Source organism: Malurus melanocephalus, unplaced genomic scaffold (assembly GCF_030028575.1).
Source record: "Malurus melanocephalus ecotype Western Australia unplaced genomic scaffold, MMel_1.1 scaffold_128, whole genome shotgun sequence".
Lineage (NCBI taxonomy): Eukaryota > Metazoa > Chordata > Aves > Passeriformes > Maluridae > Malurus > Malurus melanocephalus.
Genome location: NW_026623360.1, coordinates 7,653 through 20,134, shown reverse-complemented (window position 1 = coordinate 20,134; position 12,482 = coordinate 7,653). Strand labels below are relative to the sequence as shown.

The 12,482-nt window shown below is 42.9% G+C and overlaps 1 protein-coding gene across 1 annotated transcript; it reads left to right on the top strand.

The window, feature by feature from the left end:
• The first annotated feature begins 280 nt into the window (after positions 1-280).
• LOC130576105 (poly(U)-specific endoribonuclease-A-like) lies at positions 281-10,248 on the top strand. The gene is made up of 7 exons (XM_057370493.1): positions 281-515; positions 4,486-4,585; positions 6,133-6,244; positions 7,856-7,977; positions 8,065-8,177; positions 8,596-8,749; positions 9,165-10,248. The coding sequence occupies exons 1-7, from the start codon at positions 505-507 to the stop codon at positions 9,420-9,422; spliced, it is 870 nt and encodes a 289-aa protein (XP_057226476.1). The 5' UTR covers positions 281-504; the 3' UTR covers positions 9,423-10,248.
• The last annotated feature ends 2,234 nt before the right edge of the window (positions 10,249-12,482 follow it).

Below are 12,482 nucleotides of genomic sequence, written 5' to 3'. Positions count from 1 at the left end.
TGTAAATAGAGAAGCATTTGTTGGGGTTTTTTTCTTCCCCACCTATGTATTTTTTTAATTTCAGATTAATCATCTGAGATTAAAAGCTTCCCTTCTATTGTCAAATAATAACTGGATACAGAATAACAATGTCCCATCTGTCTCAAGGCTTTCAGACTTGCAGTGCTTATTTCTGGGCTCAAGCTTCACTCAGAGATGTAAAATCTGTTTGGCAAATAATCCAAACTGCAAGATAAGGAGAGGCAGGAGCCTATTACAGTTGGCTCTGACTTCCTGGTGTGAGTGTTCCTGCACTGAGAGAGGCATGAGTTGTGGTGTTGGCCTTAGACTCTTGTGACAGTTGGCACCTCCTGCCTCTCCCGTGCCTTCCTGTCAGGCTGAGTGACAGTTGTCAGCAGGCAGGAGGAGTATAAGAGGAGCACAGCTCYGTGCCTTGGACTTCAGGAGGATTGCTGAGCTTCAGTACTGCTCAGAGCATCTGCTAAGAAAAAACTTCTTCCTGGCATGGCAAGTGGGTAAGAGACAATCATACCAATTCTTCTCTAACAGGAAGGGTAGTGGGGATGGGATATATTTATCTGTAAAAGGGYGAATATTATGTGATATGCTGCACAAGAACCCTCTTCCTCTTTCTATTCTGTTTTACAAACTCACCACAGTGTAAAACATCGTTAGGCTACTGAACCATTAGTTTAAAATAAAGGCAATGCTAAGATCAGATTGTGCTTAAACATAGCTTAGAATCAGTTCTTCAAATATCACTTTGACAGATTGTTTGCTGGTAGGTGCCTACTCTTATGTTTGCCCCTTGACACTGTCTTTTCCTTTCCACCTACAAAACCTCCCTTATTTATCCTTTGGTATTTCAAATACCAGCTTTTAATGAAAAAAAAAAATCACTTGACTCAAATAAAAGACATAGACACTGGCATAAGATGAAAATCTAGAGAATTGCTTCTATCTTCTGTAAGCCATATTAGCTGTTGCATGTATTTCACAACTTTGAATCAAGTTTTTTAAATGATTGGAAACTTCTTGTAAATGGCTGTTCATCAGGTATTCTAAATCCTTTTCTTCTCTATGTAAAGGTTAAAGGATGTATCAAATTGCATGTTGTTGAAAGGATCTCTGAAGGTAAATTTACTTTGGAGAAGATGTTCATACCTTCTTTGCAGCGCTTCATGTGACACATTTGCAATACATGTTTTTCTTGCTCTGACACTGTTGACTTGCTCACATTATYTGCCAGTGACCTTTAATACTCTTCATATCTTGAGTAATTTCTGATTTATAGCAATAAAGTTTTCTTCTTGGAGCATTGTTTTGGGTAGAATGAAAAATCAAATGAAAATGTTAGATTCTTCTGCTCTAACCACAGCTTGTGTATCAATTACTATTGCAAAGAGCGTCCCCCAAAAGTTTTCTCAGCTCTTAAAAGTGCAGACTGAGTGTTGTTGTTGGGCTGGTGCTTTGCTCACGTAAGCACATCCAAGCAAGGCTCCAACTGGAYGAAATCCAATTGGCCAGACTTCTCGCACAGAAATAATTTATTCTATGTGAAAGCATAAATCTAACAACTCAGAGCTTTCACCATAGGGAGGGGATTGAGCATTGATGATAAAAATCTCTGTTTTGAGTCACGCATACCACTGTGTTGAAAACCAGCGAGTAAATACACAATACTCTTTTCCAAGACAACCTTACCTAAATRCTGGTGTGTCATGGATTTGCATGAAGGTGTTGGGCATCTTCTCATTCTTCTCATTGAAGTTGTCTCACCTTGTATGTGTAAGCTAAGTTTATGGCCCTTTTTAAAGAAATATCATCCAGAAAGAGTTTTTACAAGATGACTGTGTAAGTTGCTAGACAAGTTTTTTGCTTTGGCAAGGGTATGTTTTAAAAATCTTCAGTTACAGCATATACAGGTGCTCTGTCTGTTTGGAAACTAAAGGGAAAATGAAAAGGAGAGGAAAAGTCCATGATGATATTGTGGTAGCAGAGAAAAGGAGAGTAAAGATTTTTATTGTGTAAAATCTAGTGATTTCAGTTTTGGGAATAAATTTAGTTGAAGTATACTTATTAAACAAAAATGAGAATTGAAATGTGTAGGTACACTCTTGCTGTAACCCTCTCCTGAGCAGACACCTTGAGCTCATGAGATATTCCACAATATTTCTAAAGGAGGAAAGGTCAAACAGAGCCCTACACTGTTTTATAAATACAGGACTAATCTGCCAAGAACTGAGAACAAGCAGTGGGTATTAAAGGGATGACATATCTCTCCTAGATATGTGACTTTTACCAAAATACACACATACTAAAATATATGTCTATAAAATACTGCATCTGTGGCACAAAATATTATAACAAAACCCAACTGAGACCCTCCCTAATGTTTCACATACCTTGGATATTCAGCAGGCAACAGACTCCTCTCCACCACTAGCAGTTACTTCCTAAGTAAAAACTCTCTTAAACATAATATGATGATCCTCAAACAGGATCAGCTGGTGCAAAGGAACAGAAAGCAGAAGGGTCCAGAACCTAGGACAAAAGTGATCCAATGAAATTAGGGCAGTCCAAGGTAAAGGTTTGGAGGTCTGAAAAACATCTCTAATACTGTTCTGTGAACTCACCAGTCCTGTTCTTGGGACTTCAGCTGAGCTGCTGAGATGAGCAGTTTTCTGTTTGGTTTTGGTTTGTAAGCTCTTTTGAGAAGGGTTTGCTCTTAAGGCTCTGGAAAGAATATGGAGGTATGGCTGGAAATAAATAAAACTGCTGCTGTTGGTGAGTTAAGCCACAAGGCAGCTCCCTGGGACATTGAGCAGGGGCCTCACTTGGGCTGCCCAGCCAGTGTCAATAATGTGATGCCACAAACCCCACTTCTGTTGTACAAGCAGAGCCTGCATTTTGGGCAGGGGCTGAATACAGCTCCTTTGTGATAGCCTCCTTCTCCACGGTGAGATCCATGCAAGTACCTGTTCCAAGCAGAAATCTTCCCTTCACGTTCGGACTAACATAAACTTTGGCTCCTATAGACTAGAATTTTTCGTCCTTTTCCTTTTTTCAGGTATTGGCATCTGTTCAAGCCCAGTTAAAAATTCAAGTGATCTTGTAGATTTCCCATCCACAACTATCCCAAAGTACCAGAGAACCCAAGGGAAAATCGACTGTCAGTGTCTCCAGCATTGCACAGGAACATGAGGGCTCAGATCCACGGTTACAGGCAGACTGAGGTGTGGCAGCTGCAGTAGTTATGGTTATCTGCCCTGCCCTTGAGCCCTTGCCACAATCTTTGTTTGCTCTTTCTGCTAGAGAGCGTGGAATTTGACATTCGCAGGAGGATGCAGTGAGTTATTGCCATCCTGGCCAGAACAGAAGGAGAAGACATAACAATAACCAGAGGTTCAGAGCTGGGCTTGAAGGTGCCTTAGTTTATTCTGGGAGAACCAGTTGTTAAAATTATGGCAAGTTGCCCAAAAAGATAAAAGAAATGCCAATTGTTGTCACATTTCTTTACTGTTCTTCTTTTTCTGGAAAACATCTCTTTTGGAAGAGAATTCAAAATTATCAAGTGGTTCTTCTCTGGGCTTTGATGCATCTGCTGGTTTGTAACTGATTGATGCCGATATCAGTCATGTAAAGGTTAATCCACTTCTCTTCTTCTCCACTCTGTTGTCTTGATCTCCTCTTGGTGTGAACATAATGTACTTGAAACTAGAGCTACCTCYGAATACTTCATCACAATAACAACCCTTCCTAAATCTTGTTAATCGATGAATGGATAGACTTCTGAAAACTTTACACTATTATGCAGGACAAGATTCCATTAAAAATAAGAGAAGGAGAGGCTTGGGTAGGTCTGTATGGGCATCAGAGATCAGTGCATGAGGGATATTTATTGTAGGCAGACCCTGTGTTTAGAGCCTTACTCACCCTTTGTCATGCTGCCTTTATGCCGGGATAATCACATGGCAAAGAAAAGCATTCTAGTGTGGAATCTTCCTTGAAGGAAAAGGGGTAGGATGAGTTTAAATGATTGCTGCTAGAAAAGCATCATAGAGAACTCTTTGCTTCCTGTTCTGTTGGCAGTGTTACTGCACACTGGTAACAATCTCCCACTTGCCTCTGGTTTGTGTGCAGAATCCTGAGGAATGAAACACCACCATCTTCCTTTTTGTTTCATTGCATGGTAAACCACAGGAAGACTTATCAACAAGAACTTGTTGAAATATACTCTGACGAAACCTTAGGGAAAGCTCAGGTTTCCTTACAGGTTATCTGCATTCTTTAAAAAGGAATGTGCACCATAAGTGTTGGGGTTTTTACAGTGGCACTGACAGGAAGGTGTGGGGAGAAAGAAAAACTTGATGACAAGCTGATATCTAGAACATGGAGTGACATTAGAAGACTCTCGAAGTGACTTGCAGAAATAACAGCATGTGCCTTTGTTTAACACGTGTATTCCTCTGTATTAATTGACAGGAAGGCCTTAAATCCTGAACTTTCTAAGCTTTTCAATGAAATGTGGGATGCAGATGTTCACCGCCTCACACCTGGGAAAGACTACACCATTGATGTGCAGGTAACCAATTGCTAAGTAAGGATTAAGGATTAAGAGTGTGGTGCTGCAGGAAAAGGTGCCTGCAAAAGTGCCTTTTGCTAAAAAAGTTGCCTGTGCTTTGTCACATCCAGTGAAGGAGCATCCCTTAAGGGACGGAATGGCAGAACACAAATAGTTCCCACTTACCTGGCCTTTGGATATAAATGGAGTCTCTCAGGTGTCTATTTTGGGCCCTGCAATATTTCATATCTCTGTCTGTGAGCTGGAGGAGGAATTCAAGTGCACTTTTGTAGATGACATCCACTTTTGTAGATGACAGCAACTGTGGTGATGATGTTGGTTTGTACAAGTGCAGGGCTTCTCTTCTGCTGGTCATAGGCAGGCTGGAGGAATAGGCTAAGGAAGGAACATGATGAAATTCAACAGCAGCAAAGGAACAGGATGCCCAGAGAAGCTATGAAATCTCCATCTCCTGAGGTTTTCAGGAGCCAACAAGATGACACCCTGGGAAATATAGTCTGAATTCAGTGTTAACTACACTCTGAGCAGCACTACAGATGTGCTGGGGCCCCCTCCACCCTGAGTGTTTCAGTGGTGAATGGTAGCTTGTGTGTGTGGTCTGGGTGACTTGCAGCAAGAGAGAAGGGGAGAGAGGTCCCATGTCATTCTTAGGGGAATAAGGGAGGAATTTGAGGAATTCCTGGAAGAGTAGAGAGTAGCACAGAGGTGTGAGTGAAGAAGATTTCAGGAGTGTTGGTTTCAGTCCCAGGGAACTGTGGGAGAAGAGTGAGAGATTTGATAAGCAGCCATTTCACATTTTGCTAGCTCAATGCAGTGCAAACATGACCATGTGTTTTGGCCACAAATTGCAACCGGCCAGAATATTCAGAATCCAGTTTTGTACTCCACAAGAACTCACTTTATTCTGATGTTACTCAAACACTTTATTCTAATGTTGCTTCATATTATAACATATAATTTTCTGTTGGTGATAAACTCAAAATAGGGGTACCTACCTCAAGCCAAAATGTGTAGGGAAAACTTCTCCCATATGATTTTTCCATTTGTCAGAACAAAGCTCATGTTAACAAACTGCTACTCATCTTCTATCTTCTTTCCTTGAGAATGCCCTTTATGAAATAGAAATTTGAAAATTATCAGGAAGGCCTCCTTATAACTGCAGAGACAGAAGGTACCCAAATCTCCCTTTTATTTATTTGTGGTGGGAGGGAGCCCTTGCTCTACATTACTTCTATTTACCATTTGGGATGTATATAGCATAATAGCACAGCTGGTTACTGAGCACTACTGAACTATCACATGGGCTATCACAATCATCTCTGAGTCAACAGGGAGATTTCAGGCTCTTACAGAGTCAGAGATCATCTGTTTTTTCTTTATGCTGGCAGTTTTGTAATGTCTGCTCTTGTTTGACAGGAAGACAATGCCTAACAAAGAATTCTGATAGCATTATGAGGTTTGATTTGAGGTTTTTATTACAGGGGCAGGCACTCTCTCTTTCAAGGGCATCTTATTCCTTACATTGTTTTCCTCTGGTTTTCTCCTAGGGAAAAGCAGGTCCAGCACAGCAAGGTGACAGTGCTGTCCAGGACAATGCAGCCAGACATCTGTTTCAAAATGTAAATGAAGAACGCCTGAAGAGCATAAAAACTTTTGCAAGTGAGACCTGCTCTTTTGTTAATAGTGGACGTGATATAAAAAAAATCTGTGCTGGTTTTTACGTTTTTACCTAAAATATAACATTATATATATTTTGAATGGCGGTGAGGATCATCAGGCTGCCGGTCATTTGAAGGGAATTTTCATAAGAGTTGCATGGAGCTTACATGTACCTGAACCTCAGGAGGAACATTCTTTTATGCTGTAGGCAAAATCTGAATTCTCTGGTTTTGCCACTAGAAAGTAAAAAGGATGAGACACTTACCACAAGCTCGAGGAGTGGCCCAAGGGGATCTCATGGGGTTTTACAAGACCAACTATTAGTGCTGTACCTGGGTCTGGACAATCCCTGGGATCAGTCCTGGCTGTATGAGCAGACGGAGCAGCCCTGAGAGAAGGACTTGGGAGTGCTGTGGGTGACAGCTGGCCCTGCCCTGGCCATGTATGCTGGGACCCAGAACCAACCCTGTGCTGGGCTGCGCCCAGAGCCCTGTGGGCAGCAGGGGAGGGGGGGATTCTGCCCCTCTGCTCTGCTGAGCCCCCCCTGCAGAGCTGCATCCAGCCCTGGGCCCAGCACAGCAAGGACAGGGAGCTGCTGGAGCCAGTCCRGAGCAGGGACACCGAGGGGATCAGAGGGATGGAGCAGCTCTGCTGGGAGGAAAGGCTGAGAGAGTTGGGATTGTTCAGCCTAGACAAGAGAAGGCTTTGGGATGACTCATTGTGGCTTTTCAGTGCCTGAAGGGAGCCTACAAGAAAGATGGAGAGAGACTCTTGACAAGGGTGACAGGACATGAGGGAATGGCTTCACACTGACAGAGAGTAGGTTAAGATTAAAATTTAGAAAGAAATTCTTTCCGGTGATGGTGGTTGAGACAGAGTTTGTCCAGAGAAGCTGTGGCAGTCCCATCCCTGGCAGTGTTCTAGGCAAGGCTGGATGGGGCTCTGAGCAACCTGGAATAGTGGAAGGTGTCCCTGCCTATGGCAGGGTGTTGGAACTGGCTGATCTTTACAGTCTTTCCAACCCAAAGCATTCTATGATTCTATGTAATGAAAAAGACACCAAATATTTACTCCTGTACTCACAAAGAGCTTCCAAGCCCTTTCAGTAGTGGTACTAGATCCACAGCTAGTTCTTGCATTTCTGTTGGGGGCTGAACTTCAGCCATGTCTAGGAATGTATGTTTCCTTCCCTAATTTTTCTCAAGCTCAAACCATCGCATGTAGCTTTATGCTGTACTATTCCTCTACTGAAATAATGCCCACAAAACCTTCTGCCAGTATAGCTCAAGTTCCTTCGCCTGTGTCTGTAATTGTGGTGGTCAGATATGATTAATTTTGGTAGAAACTCATTATTACTTCAGCACTTGGCTCCATAAGGAAGTTCAGTGGCTGTCTATCTTAAAAAACATCTTAAAAAAGTACAGCAATGATCTGGCTACAGTCACCTCCAGCCCTACGCCTCACAGTGTACCTGAGAGTGGAATCTGACATATAAAGGAATGGCTTTCTCTAAGGGCTGCCAAGGCATATCCTATGGTGTCTTTTTATGATAGCACTCTAATGCCTGGATCAGGCATATGAGCAGGCTGAAAGTTTCTCTTTTTTCTGCAGCCTTTATCTCCTTATTGGACAACTATGAGACATCAACTGGTGTAGCAGAAGTAGTGACTCCAGAAGAAATAGTTGAAAACAATTGTTTTCTTGATGCAATTTTAGCAACACAAGTCATGAAAGTGAGTAACACAGATTTTTTTTTTGTTGTTGAAAACACTGAATTACAAAAGTAAACTGTGTATATATTTTAATTTTCTATCCTTCAGCTAGCTCATGACTATCTGCTGAAAAAAAAACTAGCAAAGCCAACCCTTGCCGATTTCAAGCATCAGCTTTATGACATCTGGTTCCAGCTCTATGCCAGGAAAGAAGGAGACAGGTATGTTTGATGGATATAGACACTGATAATCTCTGTGCTATTCTGATCTGGGTAAATATAAACCCGAGTACCATCTGTTACACACAGAAGTGGAAGACAGCTTCAGAATGGTGTCACATTGACAGAGAAGAGGTTTAGATTGGATATTGGGAAGAAATTGTTCCCTGTGAGGGTGGAGAGGCCCTGGCACAGGTTGCCCAGAGAAGCTGTCACTGCCCCATCCCTGRCAGTGTCCAAGACCAAGTTGCATGGGGCTTGGAGCAGTCTGGGATAGTGGAAGGTGTTCCTGCCCCTGTCAGGGGAGGGAACTAGATAACTTTTCACTTCTCTTCCCAAAGCATTTTATGACTCTATGAAACCTATGAAAGACCTACACATAATTCTTTCTTCTTCTTTTTTTTTCCCCCCTTAATTACAGGCCTGATTCTTGTGGCTTTGAGCATGTTTTTGTAGGAGAAACAAGGCGTGGTAAAGAGATTTTAGGTTTGCACAACTGGGTGCAATTTTACCTTCAGGAAAAGCGCAGCCAGATTGATTACAAGGGATATGTGGCTCGGAAGAATAAAACCAGGGTAAGAACAAGCAGGAGGCCTTTGCAAGTAAGACAAATAGATTCAGAGATAAAAGTTGTAATGGAACAAGGTGTAATGATGCAATCATCAGCTCAGTTTTTTGAGTAGTAATAACTATATACAGTATGTAATTGTATTTAAACAGAATGAATATTAACATGCTTTGTGGCTTTTTTGYAAAAACTATTTAAAAAAGCAAGTGCTGGTGTTTCCAGAATTGCAACACTGATGAGACTTAGTTGGGATAAATGGTAATGTATGCTCCAGAGGTCAGGGAAAAAAGTGCTCTCTGGCTATAGCACCCAGGCACACCAAGGATAACTGAATTGTACAAAGCTCTCAAAAATCTGGAATCAGGAATTGTAGCCGTCACATCTGTGTTGGAGATTATTCTTTGTTTTGTTTATGCTTTCAGCCTGACAGAGATGATCAAGTTTTGAGCATCCAGTTCAGCTGGAAGGACTCAATCAAGCCAATTGGAAGCACCTTTATTGGTGTCAGCCCGGAGTTTGAATTTGCCATTTATACCATCATTTTCCTGCTGTCTGAAGAAACAGTCTCACGTGAAAGAGTGAAGATAGATGAGTATGAGCTACAGTTGGTTGTCTGGCGCCACGGGCACCACATTGGAACAGCATATCCAGTACTGCTCAGCACCACCAGTGAACACTAGTAGAGGGAGCAGGAAACATTTCTTTTTAAATCAGGGGAAGGGAGGACTGGTGGAGAGAGGAGGAATGGATGGGGGTGATGCCTGATGATTTTTGCTCTTCCTTTTTACGCTTTCTGTACCCTCTATGCATCCACCTGTACCCCTTAGCCCACATGCTTGTAATTCCTGGAACCTGATATTCCAGCTTAGTTTAGGAGTTCTGCTGGGCAGAGAGACCAAACATCCTGAGGAAGGAGTCATCATGCCCTGTGCTATCTTAAACTCGAGGCTCCAGCCTTAGGTGAAGCCTTCTCTCTGGAACATCTTGTGTAAACTAAGCTCTGGCCTCATCTGGGGAGGGATTCATTAGAATAGGGGGACATTACTGCATTTGTTAAATTTCTTATCAGGGAATCCTATGTAGATATGCTAATTCCTGAAACCTATAAAACTTGTATCTGTGCTATACACGGGTGTGCATTTTGCCATCAAGTTGTGCACCTGGGATCCCAAATACCGAGGTAAAACCCTTTTTATCCCCTTAACCGTGTCTGTGTCATTAAAAACTGGCCCTTTCAAGGCAACAGGGGGTGGACAGGACCAGACAGCAAAGTTAATATGTTGTTTTATACAACCCATTTCCAACAAAAATTGATGACTCCATCTCTTTTGATCTGCAATGTAGTGTTTAATCAGTAGTGTGCTGTGACAGTGTCTGAGAAACCATGAAACGTACTCCTGCTCACATTAAATTTACATCTAACTCACAAGTCTTCCCTTGTGAATGGTAGCACTGCACTTTCCAGCATAAAATGCCATTTAGGAAAAGGTTGTATTAAAACTGATATACTGATATACTGTGTTTCTCTTATTTGTTAGTCACTGCATGTCTAAAAGAGCAATAACCGCATATTGCTTACATTTCACCTTCCAGACAGAAGCTTTGATTTGGCACAGGCAGAACCCCAGAATGTTTTACTCTTCTCATTTCATAAGAGGTTAATTTCAAATGCATTATTACAATAAAATGACCTGGACACATAGGGAACACATTCCATGGGGAGATGGTAATCAGATCTACAGCAGGCTTTAAATTATTTTCTGTTTCTTAACACAATTTTCATATACTCCCTATGTATTCCTGAAACACCTGAATGACAACTTCATGGTACAGTTGCTAAGATAGCTGACTCAGAAGGATGCCCTCCTTGATTTGTTGCTCGTCAGCATAGAAGATCTCACGAGCTTGTTGGGGATTGGTAGCTATCTTTGCCACAACGACCTTGAAGTAATTGAGTTTAAAATCTCTGGTGCCAGGAGGAAAAGCACCATCAAAACTTCAACCCCGGACATGAGGAGAGCAAACTTCAGGCTGCTCAGGGAACCAGTAAGTAAAGTCCCCTGGGAAAATCCTTTTGAAGGTGCTGGGGCCCATCAGTGCTCGTTACTTTTTAAGCACCGGCTCCTGAGGGGACAGGAGCAGACAACTCCTAAATATCAGAAGTCAAGCAGATGAGGTGGAAGGCCACCTTGGCTGAACAGGAATCTTCTAGTGGAGGTAAGGTGAAGAAGGAAGGTGTATGCCCAGTGGAAGCAAGGTCAGGTGATGTGGAAGGAGATGCTGGTCACCACTGTAGGGAGAGAATTCATGTGGCCAAAGCTCATTGCAATTGAAGTTGCCAAAAATGGGGGGGGGACAATAAAAAGACGGTTTTTAAAATACATTAATGGCAAGAGGCAGTGCTGAAATGACATCAGCCCTTTACAGGATGAGGATGGTCACCTCACAAACAGGGCCATGGACAAGGTAGAGATGTTTAATGCTTTCTTTGCCCCTATCTTCAACACTGATGATGAACTAAGGAGGTCCCAGCACCCTGAGCTGGAGGACTGTGACTGTTAGAATGATAAACTCCCAGTTAACCCTGAACTTGTGAGGGATCTGCTGCTCTAGCCACATCCCTATAAATCCATGGGATTTGATGGGATTCATCTGAGAATATATAAAGAGCTGGCTGATGTTATCATGAGGCTTCTCTTGATTTTTGAACAGTCTTGTGAATCTGGAGAGGTCCTGGTTTTCAAAGAGGGCAAGAAGGCTGATCCTGGAAGCTAAAGCCCTGTCAGTCTTACTCCAGTGCCTGGTAAAATCATGGAGATGATGATGATGATTATTCTGGGAGGTACTGAAAAACACCTGAAGGACAACACAGTCATTGGTTATCAAGCAGCCAGCTCAGCTTCATGAAAGGAAAATCCTGCTTCTCAATACTAATTTCCTTTTATGCCTATTAACCCAGCTGATTAAGAAAAGTCAGTAGATGTAATCTTTTTGGATTTCAGTGTCCAGCCCACAGCTGGATAAACACATCGTGTGAAGGGTGAGCAACTGGCTCATGGGTTAGGTACAAAGGGTGACAGTCGCTAGGGTGACATCAGATTGGCAGCCTGTCCTTTGTGTAGTTCTGCAGGGTGCCATCTTAGGCACAGTTCTCTTAAAAATCCTCTTTTAAAGACTTGAAGGCGGGACTGGAAAGGATACTAAGTAAGTTTGCAGATGATACAAAAGTGGGAGGAGCTGTCCCCTCAGGGGCAGAGAGGTCCTGCAGAGAGACCTTCAGGGCTAGGCAATCACCAACTATGTGAAATTTAACAAAGATGAAGGCTGAATTCTGCACCGGGGACAGGACAATTCTGGATGTACCAGCAAASTGGGGAATAAGATGCTGGAGAGTCGTGCCATGAAAGGGACATGGAGGTCCTGGTCAATGGCCAGTTGGATGTGAGTCAGCAGCGCCCTGGAGCCACGAGGGACATCCCTGTCCTGGGGGCACCAGACCCAGCATTGCTGGCTGGGCTGGAGAGGGGGCGGGGACGGACACAACTGTTTTGGCCTGCTCAGGGCTGGGGCGGCCTCACCAAGAATATTGTATGTAGTTTTGGGTGCAACAATGTAAGAAAGATCTAAAGCTCTTAGCGAGTGTCTGAAGGAGGGACATGAAGATGGGGAAAGGTCTGGAGGTGAAGCCACACAAGGAGCAGCTGAGGGCACTTGGTCTGTTCAGCTGGAGGAGACTGAGG

What these genes read in the sequence shown, in the direction of transcription:
- LOC130576105 (XM_057370493.1), top strand. An exon ending in GAGCATAAAAACTTTTGCAA is followed by an intron (nt 6,245 to 7,855) that starts GTGAGACCTGCT and finishes TTTTTTCTGCAG; the next exon opens with CCTTTATCTCCTTATTGGAC. An exon ending in TAGCAACACAAGTCATGAAA is followed by an intron (nt 7,978 to 8,064) that starts GTGAGTAACACA and finishes TCTATCCTTCAG; the next exon opens with CTAGCTCATGACTATCTGCT.